Source organism: Octopus bimaculoides, chromosome 5, assembly GCF_046866305.1.
Source record: "Octopus bimaculoides isolate indiv1 chromosome 5, ASM4686630v1, whole genome shotgun sequence".
In the NCBI taxonomy this organism is placed as follows: Eukaryota; Metazoa; Mollusca; class Cephalopoda; order Octopoda; family Octopodidae; genus Octopus; species Octopus bimaculoides.
The window spans coordinates 88,660,002-88,676,364 of record NC_142932.1 but is presented as its reverse complement, the minus strand read 5'-3'; the positions used below and the strand labels follow the sequence as shown (position 1 = coordinate 88,676,364).

General features: G+C 35.6%; 1 protein-coding gene across 1 annotated transcript in view; it reads right to left on the bottom strand.

Annotated features, from left to right (window-relative positions):
* The window catches only part of LOC106869139 (cilia- and flagella-associated protein 337), an 86,121-nt gene that overhangs the window by 62,145 nt on the left and 7,613 nt on the right, over window positions 1-16,363 (bottom strand). Inside the window, exons 2-8 of the mRNA XM_089352563.1 lie at window positions 15,569-15,824; window positions 12,865-13,011; window positions 11,637-11,699; window positions 8,765-8,993; window positions 6,060-6,106; window positions 4,878-5,015; window positions 3,144-3,335 (exon numbers count right to left, since the gene is read on the bottom strand). Of these exons, the coding sequence (XP_089208689.1) occupies window positions 3,144-3,335; window positions 4,878-5,015; window positions 6,060-6,106; window positions 8,765-8,993; window positions 11,637-11,699; window positions 12,865-13,011; window positions 15,569-15,824 (1,072 nt within the window). The remainder of the gene's footprint in view (window positions 1-3,143; window positions 3,336-4,877; window positions 5,016-6,059; window positions 6,107-8,764; window positions 8,994-11,636; window positions 11,700-12,864; window positions 13,012-15,568; window positions 15,825-16,363) is intronic.

Genomic DNA, 16,363 nt, shown 5'->3' with positions numbered 1-16,363 from the left:
TACCAGTCAAGTACTGGGGTTGATGTGATCGACTTACAGCCCACAAATTTCAGGCCTTGCGCCTATTGTAGAAAAGATTATTTATATATAGCATTAATTTTTATTTAATGCTTATGTTGCCATGCTAGCATGGGTTAGATGAATACATATAACAGAAGCATTGTCTTATAACTAGATACTTTTCCTGTGGCTAGTATACATGTGTGTATGTGTGTGTGTGTGTGTGTGTGTGGTACTTATATTCTCTGCTAAGCTGAACTATGGATGGTATTTTTTGATGACATTTCCCAGTCAACAAATCATCTGAAAGCTCTTTGTTTCCAAAGACATAAGGAATAAAAATCCCTTTGGGTTAGGGTTTAGTGATAGGACTAAAACCCCATTTAGGTAAGGTTAGTGACCAGAAAGACATCTAGATTGCCATAATAATATGTATTTGTCTAACAACCAGATGCTCTTCCTGCTGTCAACTTTCATATGTTTCCAAGTAATGCAATATATTCCCAAAGCTAGACATAATTTTCATAGAAGACTGGAAATGAACCACCTTGTTTGTCTAATGATGTATGAGTTAAACTAGCTAAAACAGTGTAGATATAGATTGCTTTATTAATATGTATTTGTCTAATTCGTGCTAGCATAGATAAATGGATGTATGGTGGGGGCTTGTACAGTTTCTATTTACCAAATCTACCCACAAAACATTGGTTAACCTGGGACTACAGTAGAAGACACTTGCCCAGCTTGATAACAGTGGTTGGTTTGTTTATTAGTGGTTTGGTGAAAATGTAGATTAAGTACCAGACTTGATAAAAAGTAAAAAATAATTACTGGTATCAATTTGTTCAACTTTTGAAGATTGTACCCCACCATGGCCACAGTCCAAAGACTGAAAGACATAAGAGAGTAAATATTATATATGAGATGTGTCACTTAATGGCTTTACAATAAACATTAGTGCTCAATATTCTCTTGCAATAAGGCGTTGAGCTGGCAGAATTGCTAGCATGCCAGGTAAAATGCTTAATGATTTTTCATCCATTTTCATGTCCTGTGTTCAAATTCTGTGAAGGTTGACTTTGCCTTTCATTGTTTAAGGGTCGATAAAATAAGTGCCAGTTGAATACAGGGGTCAAAGTAAACAACTTATACACTCCCCTGAAATTGCTGGCCTTGTGCCAAAATTTGAAATCAATAAAATTCTCTTGCAAGTAAGAGTATAAAAATCGGTATATGTATATTTGTAGTATAGTGTCTATATTACAACAAGATCATGGTTTCATGACGAATAGATATTGATCTGAATAGATATCCATGATCAATGTTAGATGCAAACAGAAGTGGTGGGTGGCTTAGCTCAGTGTTACACTAGTGACTCTATGATTCAGTATTTTCCTTTTCACGAAGAAGAATTCATAAATTCTATTGTGTAACCTCAGCTCAGTCATGTGGATATGGCAGTGAATTGATATTAGATAAGATTATTTTTTTTTGTTTTTTTTTAGCTTCAAAGTGTAGAATAAAATATATTTTCTGTCAATCAACTATTGAAAGTTTTTTTTTTTTTTTAACTCATATCCAAGGGAGATTACTCTGTCCAAAACTAATCGTGTCTCGTTTTTATTTTTCTTTGCCGAACATAACTTGGGGTATTGATATGTTGTTTTACGTAGATCAATACTAGAACTAGCTGATACGCTAGTCTAATCTGCTGTTAAACATGATCTCAGCGAAGTTTATATAAGAAAGTAAAGCTGTACATACTGCCGATTTTGGATGATAAATAAAATTATTTTCCATTCAATATCAATAAACAGAGTATGGATTAGGATGAACTTTTTTGACAATTGCAGTTATTTTCCATTACTATCTGAATTTATAGTAATTTTGCATTGAGTTTTTTCATTATTTGCATAGGGTTAGGTTAGGGTGCCGTAACTAAGCTGATATTGAATGTGTAAATGTCTGGTATAACATACTATCACTAAGATTATAATTTTCTTGTCTATCAACCTCGTCGTTATTTCGATGAGGTTTATAGACAGTCTGATCTCAAATCGTTATCAGGTGTCTTATTCTTGGATTTCATAGCTATACAGTCCCAGAGAAAATTAAAGAATTTTTATATTTCTAAACTACACTTAGTTTAGAAGTATAAAGATTCTTTCTTAAACACTGACACACTGAAAGGAACTGTTATTATTAAGATGATAATTTTCAGTCCATTAACGACATCTTTGGATTATATATTTAAAACGATTTATACCTACACTATTTTAATTAGTTTAACTCATACATCATTATGTATATAAGTCTGTTCATTTCCAGTCTTCTATGAAGATCATGTCTAGCTTTGGGCAAATATTATCTTGCTTGGAAACTGGTGTGGTTTGGCAACAGAAAGAGCATCCAGTTGTAGAAAATCTGCCGCAATGAATTCCATCTGATCTATGCAAGCATGAAAAAGTGAACGTTTGATGATGATGATGATGATGGTGGTGGTGGTGGTGGTGGTGGTGGTGGTAATGGTGATGATGGTGATGGTGATGATGATGATGGTGATAGTGGTGATGATGATGATGATGATGATGATGATGATGATGATCATGATCATGATCATGATGATGGTGGTGGTGGTGGTGGTGGTGGTGGTGGTGGTGGTGGTGATGATGATGATGGTGATGATGATGATGATGATGATGATGATGATGATGCATCTATCTCTCTTATATTTTATGTCAGCTTTGTATTGACTGATAATGCAATTGTGTATTTTCTGAGATGATGAATTTTGGTTATATTATGTATTAGTTAGAATAGTGTCTTCATCTTGGTTGTTGCTTTTCACTACAGAGCCAACATAAGACATCAATGGTGGTTTATAAGCCTTAAAAATTCTCTCTGACACTACCTAAGGCATAGCATTGTGGATAAAAGCACTAGTCAGTGTAGTGCAGTCACCTAGAGGTGCTGAGTTCAATCCGAGGCAAGGCACTAAGGTGAATCACAAGACACATCTGAAGAAAGCTGGAGCATACGTTGCAGAAAAGTCGTGAAAAGCAACAACTCAGATGCGGATACCCCTATGACTAATACATAATATTAATTGTCAAAAACTATTTTTAAAAAGTGAAACAAAAAACCTTTGGGGATTTGAAGACATAGGTCTGTTTGAACCTGTTGATGTCAGATATCAACAGAGAACTGTTTGGGCAACTGCTGGATGAAATGATGGCACCATTCTCTGGCAGATATTTCACCTGTCGGATCATCTCGGAGTGGAGTGCAGGTAGACAGGTATATCTCACCCACTTGGAATGTTGAGATTTCAAATCCTGCGAATAAAGGAAAGTTGGAAATGTACTGCTGAAGAAATGTGTTATGACAATGATGATGGTGATGATGATGATGACAATGGTGAGGAAGATGATAATGATGGTGATCTTCCTCATCTTCATTGTAACCATTTTTAATATTGCTGTTCTCGCAACCACTGCCAGCACACCCACCCCTACTGTAACCACCACCACCACCACCACCACCACCACCACCATCACTACCATATATTATAAAGCATTTGTACTTTATCATGAGTTTATAAGTTTATCAAGTTGTCAGGAGTTGGGTTATTATCAAAGGCTTAGGTATTATGAAGTCATTATGCTGCAAAGGAACTACATTGTATCAAAGGTTTAGAAATTATCAAAACTTCAAACATTATCAAGGAATTTGACAATATGCAAGGTTTATACATTACCAAGGGTCTCTTTATTATCAAGGATCTTGATATCATTACAGGTTTAGATATTATCAACGACCTTACTTTTATTAAAATCTAGCTCAAAAGCTGCCCTATCAGGTGGATTTTAAGCTAGCTCCTGTGGAAGGCTCTTCATTAACCCTTGAGCCCAACAATGACATTTCAAGCATTGAATACATATTAAATTTTATTAAACTTGGCCAATATTTTTCAAGTAATGAACAATTTTCATCAAAACAATAATAAAATTTGTCGACTTGGAACTTATTGCAAAGCTGAATGATAAATAACATATTTTGTCTTGCTATTCAGGGGTCAGTACAATTTTTTTTCTGTCTAACCTCTTTCGTTCTCTCTCTCTCTCTCTCTCTCTCTTTCTGTTGATTGTTTTCAACCATCACCAGCACCAGTACTACCACCATCGCCACCACAACTGCCATACACACACCATTCAAACTTTTGACACCACCGCCATCAATATCTTTGACTTCACCACCTTCCTCTCCGCCACCATCACCAATGTCTTTCCCATTGCTTACTATCACCATCGTCCCTGACTACCTCAGCTACCACCACCACCACCATCATCACTATCTCTTTCCCTCTATCACAACTACAGCTCATACTATTACTATCACTCCATTACCATTACAACTGTCAATCTTCTACTGCCCTCACTGTCTCTATGTCTACTATTACTTTCACCCCATCATGAGGAATAGTAGAAATGTCATTGCGACACACTAATACACAGAAATTCGTTTTGGCATTTATTATTATAGATGTCAATACTTTATCAAGAATCTCTATATTATCTCTATATTGTTCTAACATTATCAAAAATAGACATTACAGAGTCACTAGACATTATAAAGGGTCTTTGATATCATCAAGGATCCAGACATTATCAAAAGTTTATACATTGTCTGGAATCAAAGCCTCACGAAGGGTTTAAACATGATAGTCTAAATATTACCCAGACCGTTAGTAAGTACTAAAAGGCTAGAGATAATCATTGGTTTAGTTACTATCAAGGGATCAAAGAATACCAAAAAGAGAAAGAGAGCAAAACAAATAGAGAAGGGGAAAAATGATGAAGATTAAGTTGAATGCTCACCTGTATGAAGACCTTCAGAGCTCCGGGTTCATTTTTAAAAGGGGTCTCAAAGAGCTGAGTAACTGGCTTTTTAAAGTAGAATAATCCAAGAGTTCCAGAATCCAAACCACACACCAATAGAGATTCACTGTTTAAGTTCTGCAGGAAAGATAAATATAATTTATATTTTACATATGGTTTGCACCACAGAGCGTTTTCTTCATTAGCTGTTGACTGAAAACAAAAAGGTTTTTAGTGCCTTTCAATAATATTGACCCCCTCCTCCTCAGTGCTGTCAAGCAGTATTGAAGCTACCAGTGAATGCCCAGGTGTTTTGGTTCAACTAAAAACTGATTCTCAAAGACTTATTTCTGCTACTCACATGCATACATGAATACATATCTATATAAATATGATACTTATTTTATTAATCCTGAAAGGATGAAAGGCAAAGTCGACCTCAGCAGAATTTGAACTCAGAACATAAAGACTGATGAAATACCGCTAAGCATTTTGCCTGGTGTGCTAATGTTTCTGCCAGCTTGCCACCTTGGTGATAATATTGACAGGAAGTTTAACATCTCTTAGACCAGTGGTTCCCAAACTTTTTCTCATTTAATAGCTACCATGCAAAGTCAAGGTAAAGAGACAGTAACAAATGTACACACATGCACACAAATGCATGTGCATGCACACTTATGCATGTGCATACACACATGCATGCACAGACACACACACACATACACACATACACACACATACACATACACAGGCTTCTTTCAGTTTCCATCCACCAAATCCATTCACAAGGCTTTGGTTGGCCTGGGGCTATTTTCAAAGACACTTGCCCAAGCTACCATACAGGGGGATTGAACTCAAAGCCATGTGGTTGGGAAGCAGATTTCTTACCACACTGCAAAATATAGAAAATATTTCTGATGATGAGCATGAATATTTCAACAAAAAGCATATTAATGGATCATTTCCTACAAAACTTCTGGCAAATGGAAATACAATCAAAGCACACATTTGGTAATGTTGGTCTATTCAACAATTATTCACCCAGGACAAGACAATACTAACTTCACCGTCACCACTTCCACCACCACCACTGCCGCCGCCGCTGCCGCCACCACCACCACCATCACCACAACCACATTACTATTTCTGAAGCCCATAACAGTGAAGGATATGAATACTTACTGCTTTGTCAAACCAGTAGTCAAAACAATATGGCACATCAGACATTCCTATAGAAAAACAAAATTTTTATAATGAAGATATATTCATTTGTTGTTTGTAATTTCAAAGATTCTGTGAGATGAAAATACAAAATCATTAGATTTAATCATTTGGTTTTATGATTTTTACTTGGGAATCCTTGAGAAATAAATTGTTCATTTTTTTGAAGATTTGATTTTTCTCTCAGTTGCTTGTTTTATGACAAATGGTCTATGTAAGTATTATTACACACACCCCTGCTTGCCAGCTCTTGTCACATTGTCTAACCCATACTGGCATAGACAACAGACATTAAATGATAATGATAAAGATGATGATGATGAAGAATGAATGCATAAGATGATCCAAAAGTCCCTTTGGTATTAACATAAACCAGCTAACAAATAAGGTCACTTAAGTCTCTTGATTCTTTCATTATTACATTTCTACTGAAATACTCTGCTTTTGTTTCAAGTAATTTTGAAAATATAGAAGGATTTAGTAAAATACTTGGATCTTTTTTAAAACGGGGGCCACATTTTTCATTAATGTTTTACGTAGTGTTTTTGGTACCGAAAGACTTTCAAACTTCGTATACTTATCTATTTTGTGTTATAGAACAGAAAAATATTTTTGTATTCGAATTTATTTCATGTAAAAAATTGTCTTATTTCGATAATTTCAACCAATCACTGACGTCCATTCAGCCGATATACATTAAGTGCCGACTACATAAACAAACGATTCTTCGTTTTATTTGCTTTTTTCATTTTAAATTTGCTTTAACCCTAACCCTAACCCTAACTCTAACCCTAACCCTAACTCTAACCCTAACCCTAACCCTAACCCTAGGGTTAGGGTTAGGGTTAATTGTTTCAGAATCGTTTGTTTATGTAGTCGGCGCTTAATGTATATCGGCTGAATGGACGTCAGTGATTGGTTGAAATTACAGAAATACGACAACTTTAACATGGAATAATTTATGGATTTCTTTTTTTTTTAAGAAGACTAAGAGAAAAAGATGTTTTATATGACACATTCTACCAGTGTTCCAAGTTTCAAAGTGTTTCGTTAATGAAAAATGTGGCCCCCGTTTTAAAAAAGATCCAAATACTTTTGCCATTATTAAGCTATCTGGAACGTAAACTAACATGGAATTTTAAGGGAAGGTTTTAATTTTGATCGGTTTAACCCTTTAATATTCACATTACTTTGTCAAATATAATGTTTGTTTATTTATATTGCTTTGAATTAATCATGCATTATCTTGGAAGTTTAGAGCAGTGGCTCCCAAACTTTTTAGAGACGTGACCCACTATTTATGACACCAGTTTATGGCGACCCACTTAACTCTACTGGGTAAAAAACATTAATGAAAGAAACAAATTTATTTCAGATTACATTTTCATTGAGGCCTGTGAGAAGGATGAGCCTGTTTCTTGCTATGCTCAATAATAGAATTAAAAAAGCCTACTGCTTGATAAAACAACCAGTCTGGTATTGAAAACCTAAGTCTTGAACTATCTCGATAGACAGCAGTTAATCAAAGCTAATGCGTAATTTCATAACTTTTTGCGACCCACTAGGATTCCATTCGCGACCCATCAGTGGGTCACGACTCATAGTTTGGGAACCACTGGTTTAGAGAGTTCAAAGATGTGATTGTCTAGTTTTAGAGTAGCATTGTAGTGTTGAGGTGAGAGGTGGATTTGGTCAGTTTCAATGTAAAACAAGTTAAATATGATGGCCAGTTTGAATGCTAAAGAGTTAACCAGGAAGTTTATATCATAGAACCAGGTTGATATCAAAAGGATTTAACATAGGGATCATCTCCCCGCTCTCAATCTCTTCTTCATATCTCCTATCTCCTCACCACAAGTTTCATCCCACTGCTTCTTACAACCTTCACCCATCCTTCACCCATCTCACTGTATTCATTAATCACTCCTCTTGATCCCAGTCTGCCTGTTGACTGCTATGGTTCAGGGATATCAGGGTAGCTGGTATACTAACTACCCTACCATTCATACAGCCAGCAGCCAGGATTACCCCAGGCAGTTGAAACATGCCCTGATAATTGAATATTATTACTATTATATTGCATTGTTTTTAGGACGATAATTATCCTAAATTAATTATTTTCTTGGTAAAATAATCATGGAAAGATTAAGGAATTTAAGATTTCCCTGGGAGCTCTAAGGAAGAAGTACAATTGTCAGAAATATAATCATAGAAGGGTTGAAATTCCTGAGAGGCTACTGGGAAGAATTACATTTCTTAGAAATGGGATGATGGAAGTGTTAATTTTCCATTTGAGGACCCCTTGATATCTACTGGGAGAATTACATAAATATAATTATGGACAGGTTAAGGATCTCTCAAAAGTTTCTGAGAGGAATGACATTTCTTTTCTTTAAAATATATGATCAAAGAATGATAGAGACCCTTAAACATTAAGAGTCTCTTCGGGATTATGGTGAGGAATTGCTTTAGAAATATGATAATGCAAAAATTAATGGCTCCTTAGGATTTACTGGGAAGAAATACATTTGATGCTAAAAATATAACCATGGAAGTATTAAGATTCCTTCCCAAGTTAAGGGTCTTTTGTGGGGTGCTGAAAGCAATTATATTTCTTGTCTCTATAGGATTAAAACAAAATAAATATTAAAAAAAAATGTTCTTACCAAAGAGATGGAACTCTTCAAAGAAATGGCTGGTGGAGATATCATAAAATCTTAGCTCCCTGCTGCTGGTGCCCACCACAATTTTGTTGCAGTTGTTCATGTAGATGGCATCAGTGACCCATTTCTTAAACCTTCTTTTGGTACCAGTTGACTCCACTTTGTCATTGGCTGTTATGTCATAGGATCGATCAAGTTGCATGTTTGGCGTCCACACACTGAAGGCTCCTTCCTACGAGTGTGTATGTTTGCGTGGGGGGGGGGGGGAGGGGGTGATGGTGAAAGATGAAGATTAAAGACAGTAATTATTGAAGGAAGGAATACAGTAGATAAATGATACGTATACAGCTAAATAACTAGATAAAGGAACATACATACATACATATATACATACATACATATGTATATATATATATATACATATATATATATATAATTATAAAATCTGGTAATTATTCATATATTAATCAATATCGATTAATTATCAGGAGGCCAGCACATCTAAAGAATCAAAACGTTAGTGGTCGACGTTATTTTTATAATATATATATATATATATATATATATATAGATAGATAGATTGCTGACATCATAAGGATTTTATAAACTTTCAAGAGTACATGAAATATTTCTTCTTTGGAATAGCATATCTTAAAGCACACAAAAGCTATAAATAATAGCACTTAAATATTGAATTGAAAATCCCTTTTGGGTAGAAAAATTGATGGAAACCTTGAAAAGCTTTACTCAAGTGAATCAGCTCCAGTACTTATTTTCTTTTAAAACCAGCACTTATTCTATCAGTCTTTTATGTCAAACCACTAAGTTACCAGGAAGTAAACTTAATAATACAGCACTTAAAACATGTAGTGAATATTGAATATTTGCATTAACAGCTTGATTCAGATTTGAATTTCTAAAAGTTTTGCAAAAACAGGGAGCATGTCTGATCATTCATTCCGTGGTGCTGAGAAAAAGGCAGCCTGAAGATTCACTCAGTTTGGTATCATGAATGTTTATCTTTCCATGATGAAATTCATCCAACTGAAAGCCTTGGACTAAAGGAAGCAATTCACTAGGATTAGCAACAATGATGTTAAAATAAAGGTGCACACTGGGAAGTCACTTTTATATCATGAAGACTCCAAATAGGTAAAAAAAAGGTAATTTCCTGCTTGACATCACTATGGGAGTATGAAACAGGGCTGGGGTTGTGGATCCTAGATTTATTCAGGACACCTCGAGAAGTCCACATCCTGTCACAGCTCATGTTTCTACAATGCCCTAACGATCTCAAACAATATGAATGGCCACACTATAAATACGAAGAAATTAATTGGAATTATCAAGGAGTTATGTTTAAACATATATATCACCATTAACCTAATAACTGTCAACTTCATGAACATTACTTTAGACTACAAACCAAGCAATGACAACCCTGAGAGATCATAAAGTTTTATGGGAATTCCAAACACTCCTAGCTATAATTAGGAACTTAGTAGAAGTTAATTCTTGAAGAATCTCAATGTTCTCCTCATGGAATCTTCAACGAAGCTACACTCCATTTCAGAGAGGCATTGGCAAGGAGTGAATTGATAGACTGGGTTATCTTGTGGTATTTGTTCTGGCTTTTGCAACCTAAATTTTCTTCCCAATCATGTTATTTTGAGTTCAGTTCCATTGTGTAGCAAGTTAAATAAGTGTCTTGTACTATAGCCTTAAGCCAACTGGAGCCTTGTGAGTGGATTTCATTGATAGAAAGTGAAGGAAACTCGGATCTTTTTTAAAACGGGGGCCACATTTTTCATTAACGAAACACTTTGAAACTTGGAACACTGGTAGAATGTGTCATATAAAACATCTTTTTCTTTTAGTCTTCTTAAAAAAAAAGAAATCCATAACTTATTCCATGTTAAAGTTGTCGTATTTCTGTAATTTCAACCAATCACTGACGTCCATTCAGCCGATATACATTAAGTGCCGACTATATAAACAAACGATTCTGAAACAATTAACCCTAACCCTAACCCTAACCCTAGGGTTAGGGTTAGGGTTAGGGTTAGGGTTAGGATTAGGGTTAGGGTTAAAGCAAATTTAAAATGAAAAAAGCAAATAAAATGAAGGTATGGAGATTAAATACGCTTTACATCGCTTAATCAGCCAAAGGAGTAAATATAAACAACTGAATACTTGTCAGTGATTGGTTGAAATTATCGAAATAAGACAATTTTTTTACATGAAATAAATTCGAATACAAAAATATTTTTCTGTTCTATAACACAAAATAGATAAGTATACGAAGTTTGAAAGTCTTTCGGTACCAAAAACACTACGTAAAACATTAATGAAAAATGTGGCCCCCGTTTTAAAATAGATCCGGAAACTCTTCAGATGTGTGTGTGTGAGGTCGTGATCGTTGTAGTCATTGTTGTCGCCATCGTTGTCATTGTTGTTGTCATCATCATCATTATTTAACATCTGTTTTTCATGCTTGTATAGGTTGTGTGCTTGTGTGCACGCGTGTGTATATGCATGTTTATTTGTTTGTATGTCTGTATGTCTGCTTACATCTGTAATCACTTGTATGAAAGTGCAACAGGGTAGTGTTGCTGTCAATTTTGTCTGTCAACAAATCATCCGGGCACTTTGTGCTTTTGAAGTTGCATTGAATAAGTGATCCTGCACTAGAAAAGCATGTAAGGGTTAGCATCAAGAACAGCATCCAGTTGTAAAACAAAGTCTCAAGTAATAACTTTGTCCAACTCATGCAAGCATGGAGAGAGGGCTTTGCCGTCATTCATTAGGTGATACAAAAAATTTAATGATGTCTAACTAAGAGTAAAATAACTGTAAGAGTAAAAATACAACTTACCTTGCTAACTGTAATATATCTACACGGACTGTCGGTTACCAATATCTTGGTGGTAGGTTCTTGCTACAAAACAAATAGAATATATGTAGGTGTACATATATACATGTATGTAAAAGAAGTTGAATATGCCCAAGGAGTCTTTTAGATGGTTTGTTTTTGTCTCTGCAGCAGACTTCCCAAATCTAACACAAAATTTCACGCTGGCTCTTCGTTCCAACTTGCTGTCCATATAAAAAATTGCAGACTACAACATACACGTGATCAAAAATACACAAATTTTACAACTCGCAAAGTAAACACAGCAATGTCACTCAGCACACTGCTTCATGAAGGTCACTGCTAGCTCTCACTGCACATGCAACCATGTGCTGCCATCTGTTGGCACACCACAAAACTAGTCCAGGAGCATTTTGATACCACTTTATATACAAAGTGTACTAAGGAGAATATCTCAAATGGGTCTATGGCATGGATGTATATAATTCAAGTGAGTACTGATGTACTGAATAATGTATGGAAAGCACTCTTAATGAATTGAAATTTACCTCTTAGAGGAGAAAAAGAAAAACCTGGTGCTAATTATTGATTTCAGATTTTGGCACAAGGACAGAGGGGGTAAGTCGATTATATTGACCCCAGTACTCAACTGGTACTTATTTTATCAACCCTGAAAGGATGAATGGCAAAGTTGAGCTCAGCAGTACTTGAACTCCGAATGTGAAGATGGATGAAATACTGCCAAGCATTTTGCCTAGAATGCCAACGGTTTTTACCAGCTCACAGCCTTAATAATATTGCTCATCATCATCATAATAATAATAATAATAATAATACAGAAAATTGCACTACTGGGCACTGCACACATCCTACGCAAAACACTTTCAATACAGTAACCATAAGAGCATCACAGCATACCACAGCGCATACCCAAGGTACACAGAGCTGCGCTCGGTAGTGAAGTGAAAGCACGTTATAAAAATAAAACTACTGAACAATAATAATAATAATAATACTAATAATAATAATAATAATAATAATAATAATAATAATAATAATAATAATGGTAACATAAGCAACAATAGCAACAATAGCAACAATAACAATGTCAACAACATTAACATCAATAACAACACTAGCAACAGCAACAATGATAGATAACAAAGGCAATTATAGGGGCAACATCACCAACAATAATGTCAGCAACAATAACGACAACATCATAACTTACTCTGTTTGGCACTACGTGTCTGATCTTTGGCTCCTGAAGAAATGGTATTTCTTTCTTTGTGCGAATGTAGTCGTTTTCTCTATAGAGTAAGAGAAGGTAGGTACAGAACTCATTCCAGTCCACATAGCCATCACAGGAGGTGTCCAGCTGGAGACAAACAGACAGGCAAACAGAAAGAGAGAGAGAGAGAGAGAAGTATTGAGAGCCAATAAAGAAGCTTCTATGTGGTTGGTTGATTTACCAGAAATAGCAGCTACAGCTCACACAAATCACATTTAACATATCATCATCATCATTGTCATCAGTTAACATCCACTTTTCTATTGGAAGGAATTTTCTTTAAATGGATTTTTCAACAGCCAGACGCCCTTCTTGTTACCAATCCTCATCTGTTTTCACATAATGGTAATATTCCTGATGGCCAGATATGTTTTTCATGGAGGATTGAAAACAAAGGATACTGCATGTATAACAGTAACACTCGTTTACAGCTATCACATGAAGTCGAAGCAAGAAGACAGTAACACACAAACACACATTATATGTCAAGCTTCTTTCAGTTTCTGTCTACCAAATCCACACACAAGGGTGGAGGTACATGGCTCAGTGGTTAGGGTGTTGAACTAATGATTGTAAGATTGTGGTTTTGATTCCTGGACGAGGCGGCATGTTTTGTTCCTGAGCAAAACACTTCATTTCATTTGTCCACCTAACTGGCAAAAATGAGTAATCCTGTGACAGACTGGCATCCCACCCAGGTGGGGAACTTATATATCATGGGAACTGGGAAAGCAGCCCTTACGAGTCAATATGACTCAAGAAGCTAACTTAACTTACTTTTATTCACAAAACTTTGGTCAACCTGGGTTGATAGTAGAAGACACTTGAAAATCTTGAAAAAAAAACTGAATAATGACATACATACATACATACATGCACGGACGATGGAATCCTCCATCAGAGACAATGTATGAGTGTTCAGTTTTAGCTGAATGACTTGCACAATTGATTTATTTATAGAGACCAAATGTATGTGCTGTACATTATGTCATTTCCTCCATCAAATTGACGTTGCCCGAACAGGTGGTTGGTGTACCATATGTCAGTTGTCAAAGTGATCGCAGAACAACTTGAGATAAAGTGTTTTGCTCAAGAACACAGCACACCACCCAGTCTAGGAATTGAAACCTTGATCTCACAATTGAGAGTGCAAAACCCAAACTACCAGGCCATGCACTCTCCCTCTCTCTCTCTCTCTCACACACACATGCATGCATATATACATACACAAATGCTGAACTATTGAAAAATTTACAATTACTCTATCCCAATTACAAGTTCGGGCTTATACCCATGATTATTTGGGTACTGAGATATGTTAGAAACTGCCTAAGCCCCAATCTGGAGAAATTAGGCTTTTCAAAACCAGAAAAGAGAAAGCTGATTTGAAGACTACAGATCCAAACCATCACTGGAACTGTAAAAATCTGTAAAACATTCCAAAAGTTTACCATTTAAGCATATATGCACATGTCTATAAATGCAACAATATGCATGGGAATACATACATAAAACAAAACAAAAATCTGCATATGCATTCACTCCAAATACTGCACATATACACATATACATGCAAAAATACGCTGTTGTTGTTGGTGAAATTCCAATGAAGGAGCCTTGGATCTAGGTTAAAAACTGGCTTTTTCTCTATTGGCAAGAAATCTTGAAATAAAATTGAATAATGACATCCATGCATATGTATGAACATACATGCATACATATGAAAGGTTTCTTTTAGTTTCTGTCTACTAAATCCATCTACAAGGCTTTGGTTGACTTGGCGTTATAGTATAACACACTTGCCCAAGGTGCCATGCAGTGGGACTGAACCTGAAACCACATAGTTGGTAAGCAACATATGATTTACCTGTGGTAAATCAATGACAGCAGTGAGGAATCAACAAATATTCTGTTAGCTACACTGAACTTACACAATTGTGATTTTAAAATGTGAAACCCTTTTGCATTTAAATTGATCATATCCAGCCCAAATATTCAACCTGTTTTATATTCAAAGTGGTCAGATCTGACCTCTAACACCAACACTACAATATCATTCTAAAAATAAACAATCATCATCGTCTTCATCATCATTTAGCATCCATTTTCCATGTCAGCATGGGTTAGACAATTTGATTGGAACTAGTAAACCAGGGAGCTGTACCAGACTCCAGTCTGATTTTGGCTTGGTTTCTACAGCTGGATGCTCTTCCTAATGCCAACCACTCCAAGAGTGTAGTGGGTATTTTTTACATACCACAGTCACTGGTGCCTTTCACGTGTCACCGACATAAGTACCTTTTATGTGTCACCATCACAGGTATCTGTTGCATGTCACTGGCACAGACCATGACTATGGTTTCACTTGGCCTGACAAGTCTTCTGAAGCACAGCAAACTGCTACAGATGTCAATCATTTGTCATTGTCTCTATGAGACCCAAAATCCAAAGATCATGCTTCACATCATCAAAATCTCAAAGCTATGAGATAATGCATGATGGCTTCAAAAAAATGTGAATCAATATGCATTAGATTTGACAGAATAATCTGAATGCTAAAGGGTTAAGATTCCCAAAAAGATAAGAAAAAAAATGAGCAAAAACATAGAGTAAAAATAATACAAGGAGAAATAACTAAGCATACCTTAGTAAATAGTTTCCCAATGTAGTCTCGGTATTCTTCAGTTCCTAAAACTTTAGCAATTGCTTCATTAAATTCCTGCTGATTCATACATCCTGGTTTACGTTTCTCCACCTGGGAAGATGTGAAATAACCACAGTCCTTGTGCAATATTATATCATCTGGTTTATGGCACTGGAAGTGTTGCATCAGTTGCTCAAGGTGGTGTAATTTGATCTTCTCCTCAAGACGGAGCTTGTTTGGCAGGTCCTTATCAAAGCTTGCATATGTGATGGTGATGGCGGTGGAAGTGGTAGTAGTTGGTGGTGGTTGTCGTGAAGGTGATGGCAGCAGTGTTGGTAATAGTAGTAGTAGTAGAGGTTATGGAGGTAGAAGTAGGAGGAGGGGAGGGAGAGAGAGAGGGAAAGAGAGAAAGAGAGAGAGAAAGAGAAAGAGAGAAAAAGTATAATTTACTCATCATCATATTAATGATAATCATTATCATTGTAAACATCATCATCTTCATCATCATCATCATAATAATAATCGTTGTGTGTGCACGTGTGTGTGAAAGTGCTTGTGCCTTTAATAGCAAGGAGGGAGTGTATATATATATATATATATATATATATATATATATATATATATATATATATATATATATATATTAATGAATAGATATTCAAAAAATATTAAAATATTTATATAGATATTATTATTGATTATTATTATTAGTAAAATAGATAACAACAATAATATAAGTGGCTAGCAAGCAAAAGCTGATAAATGGCAAATCCAGAATTTTATGATTAATTTATA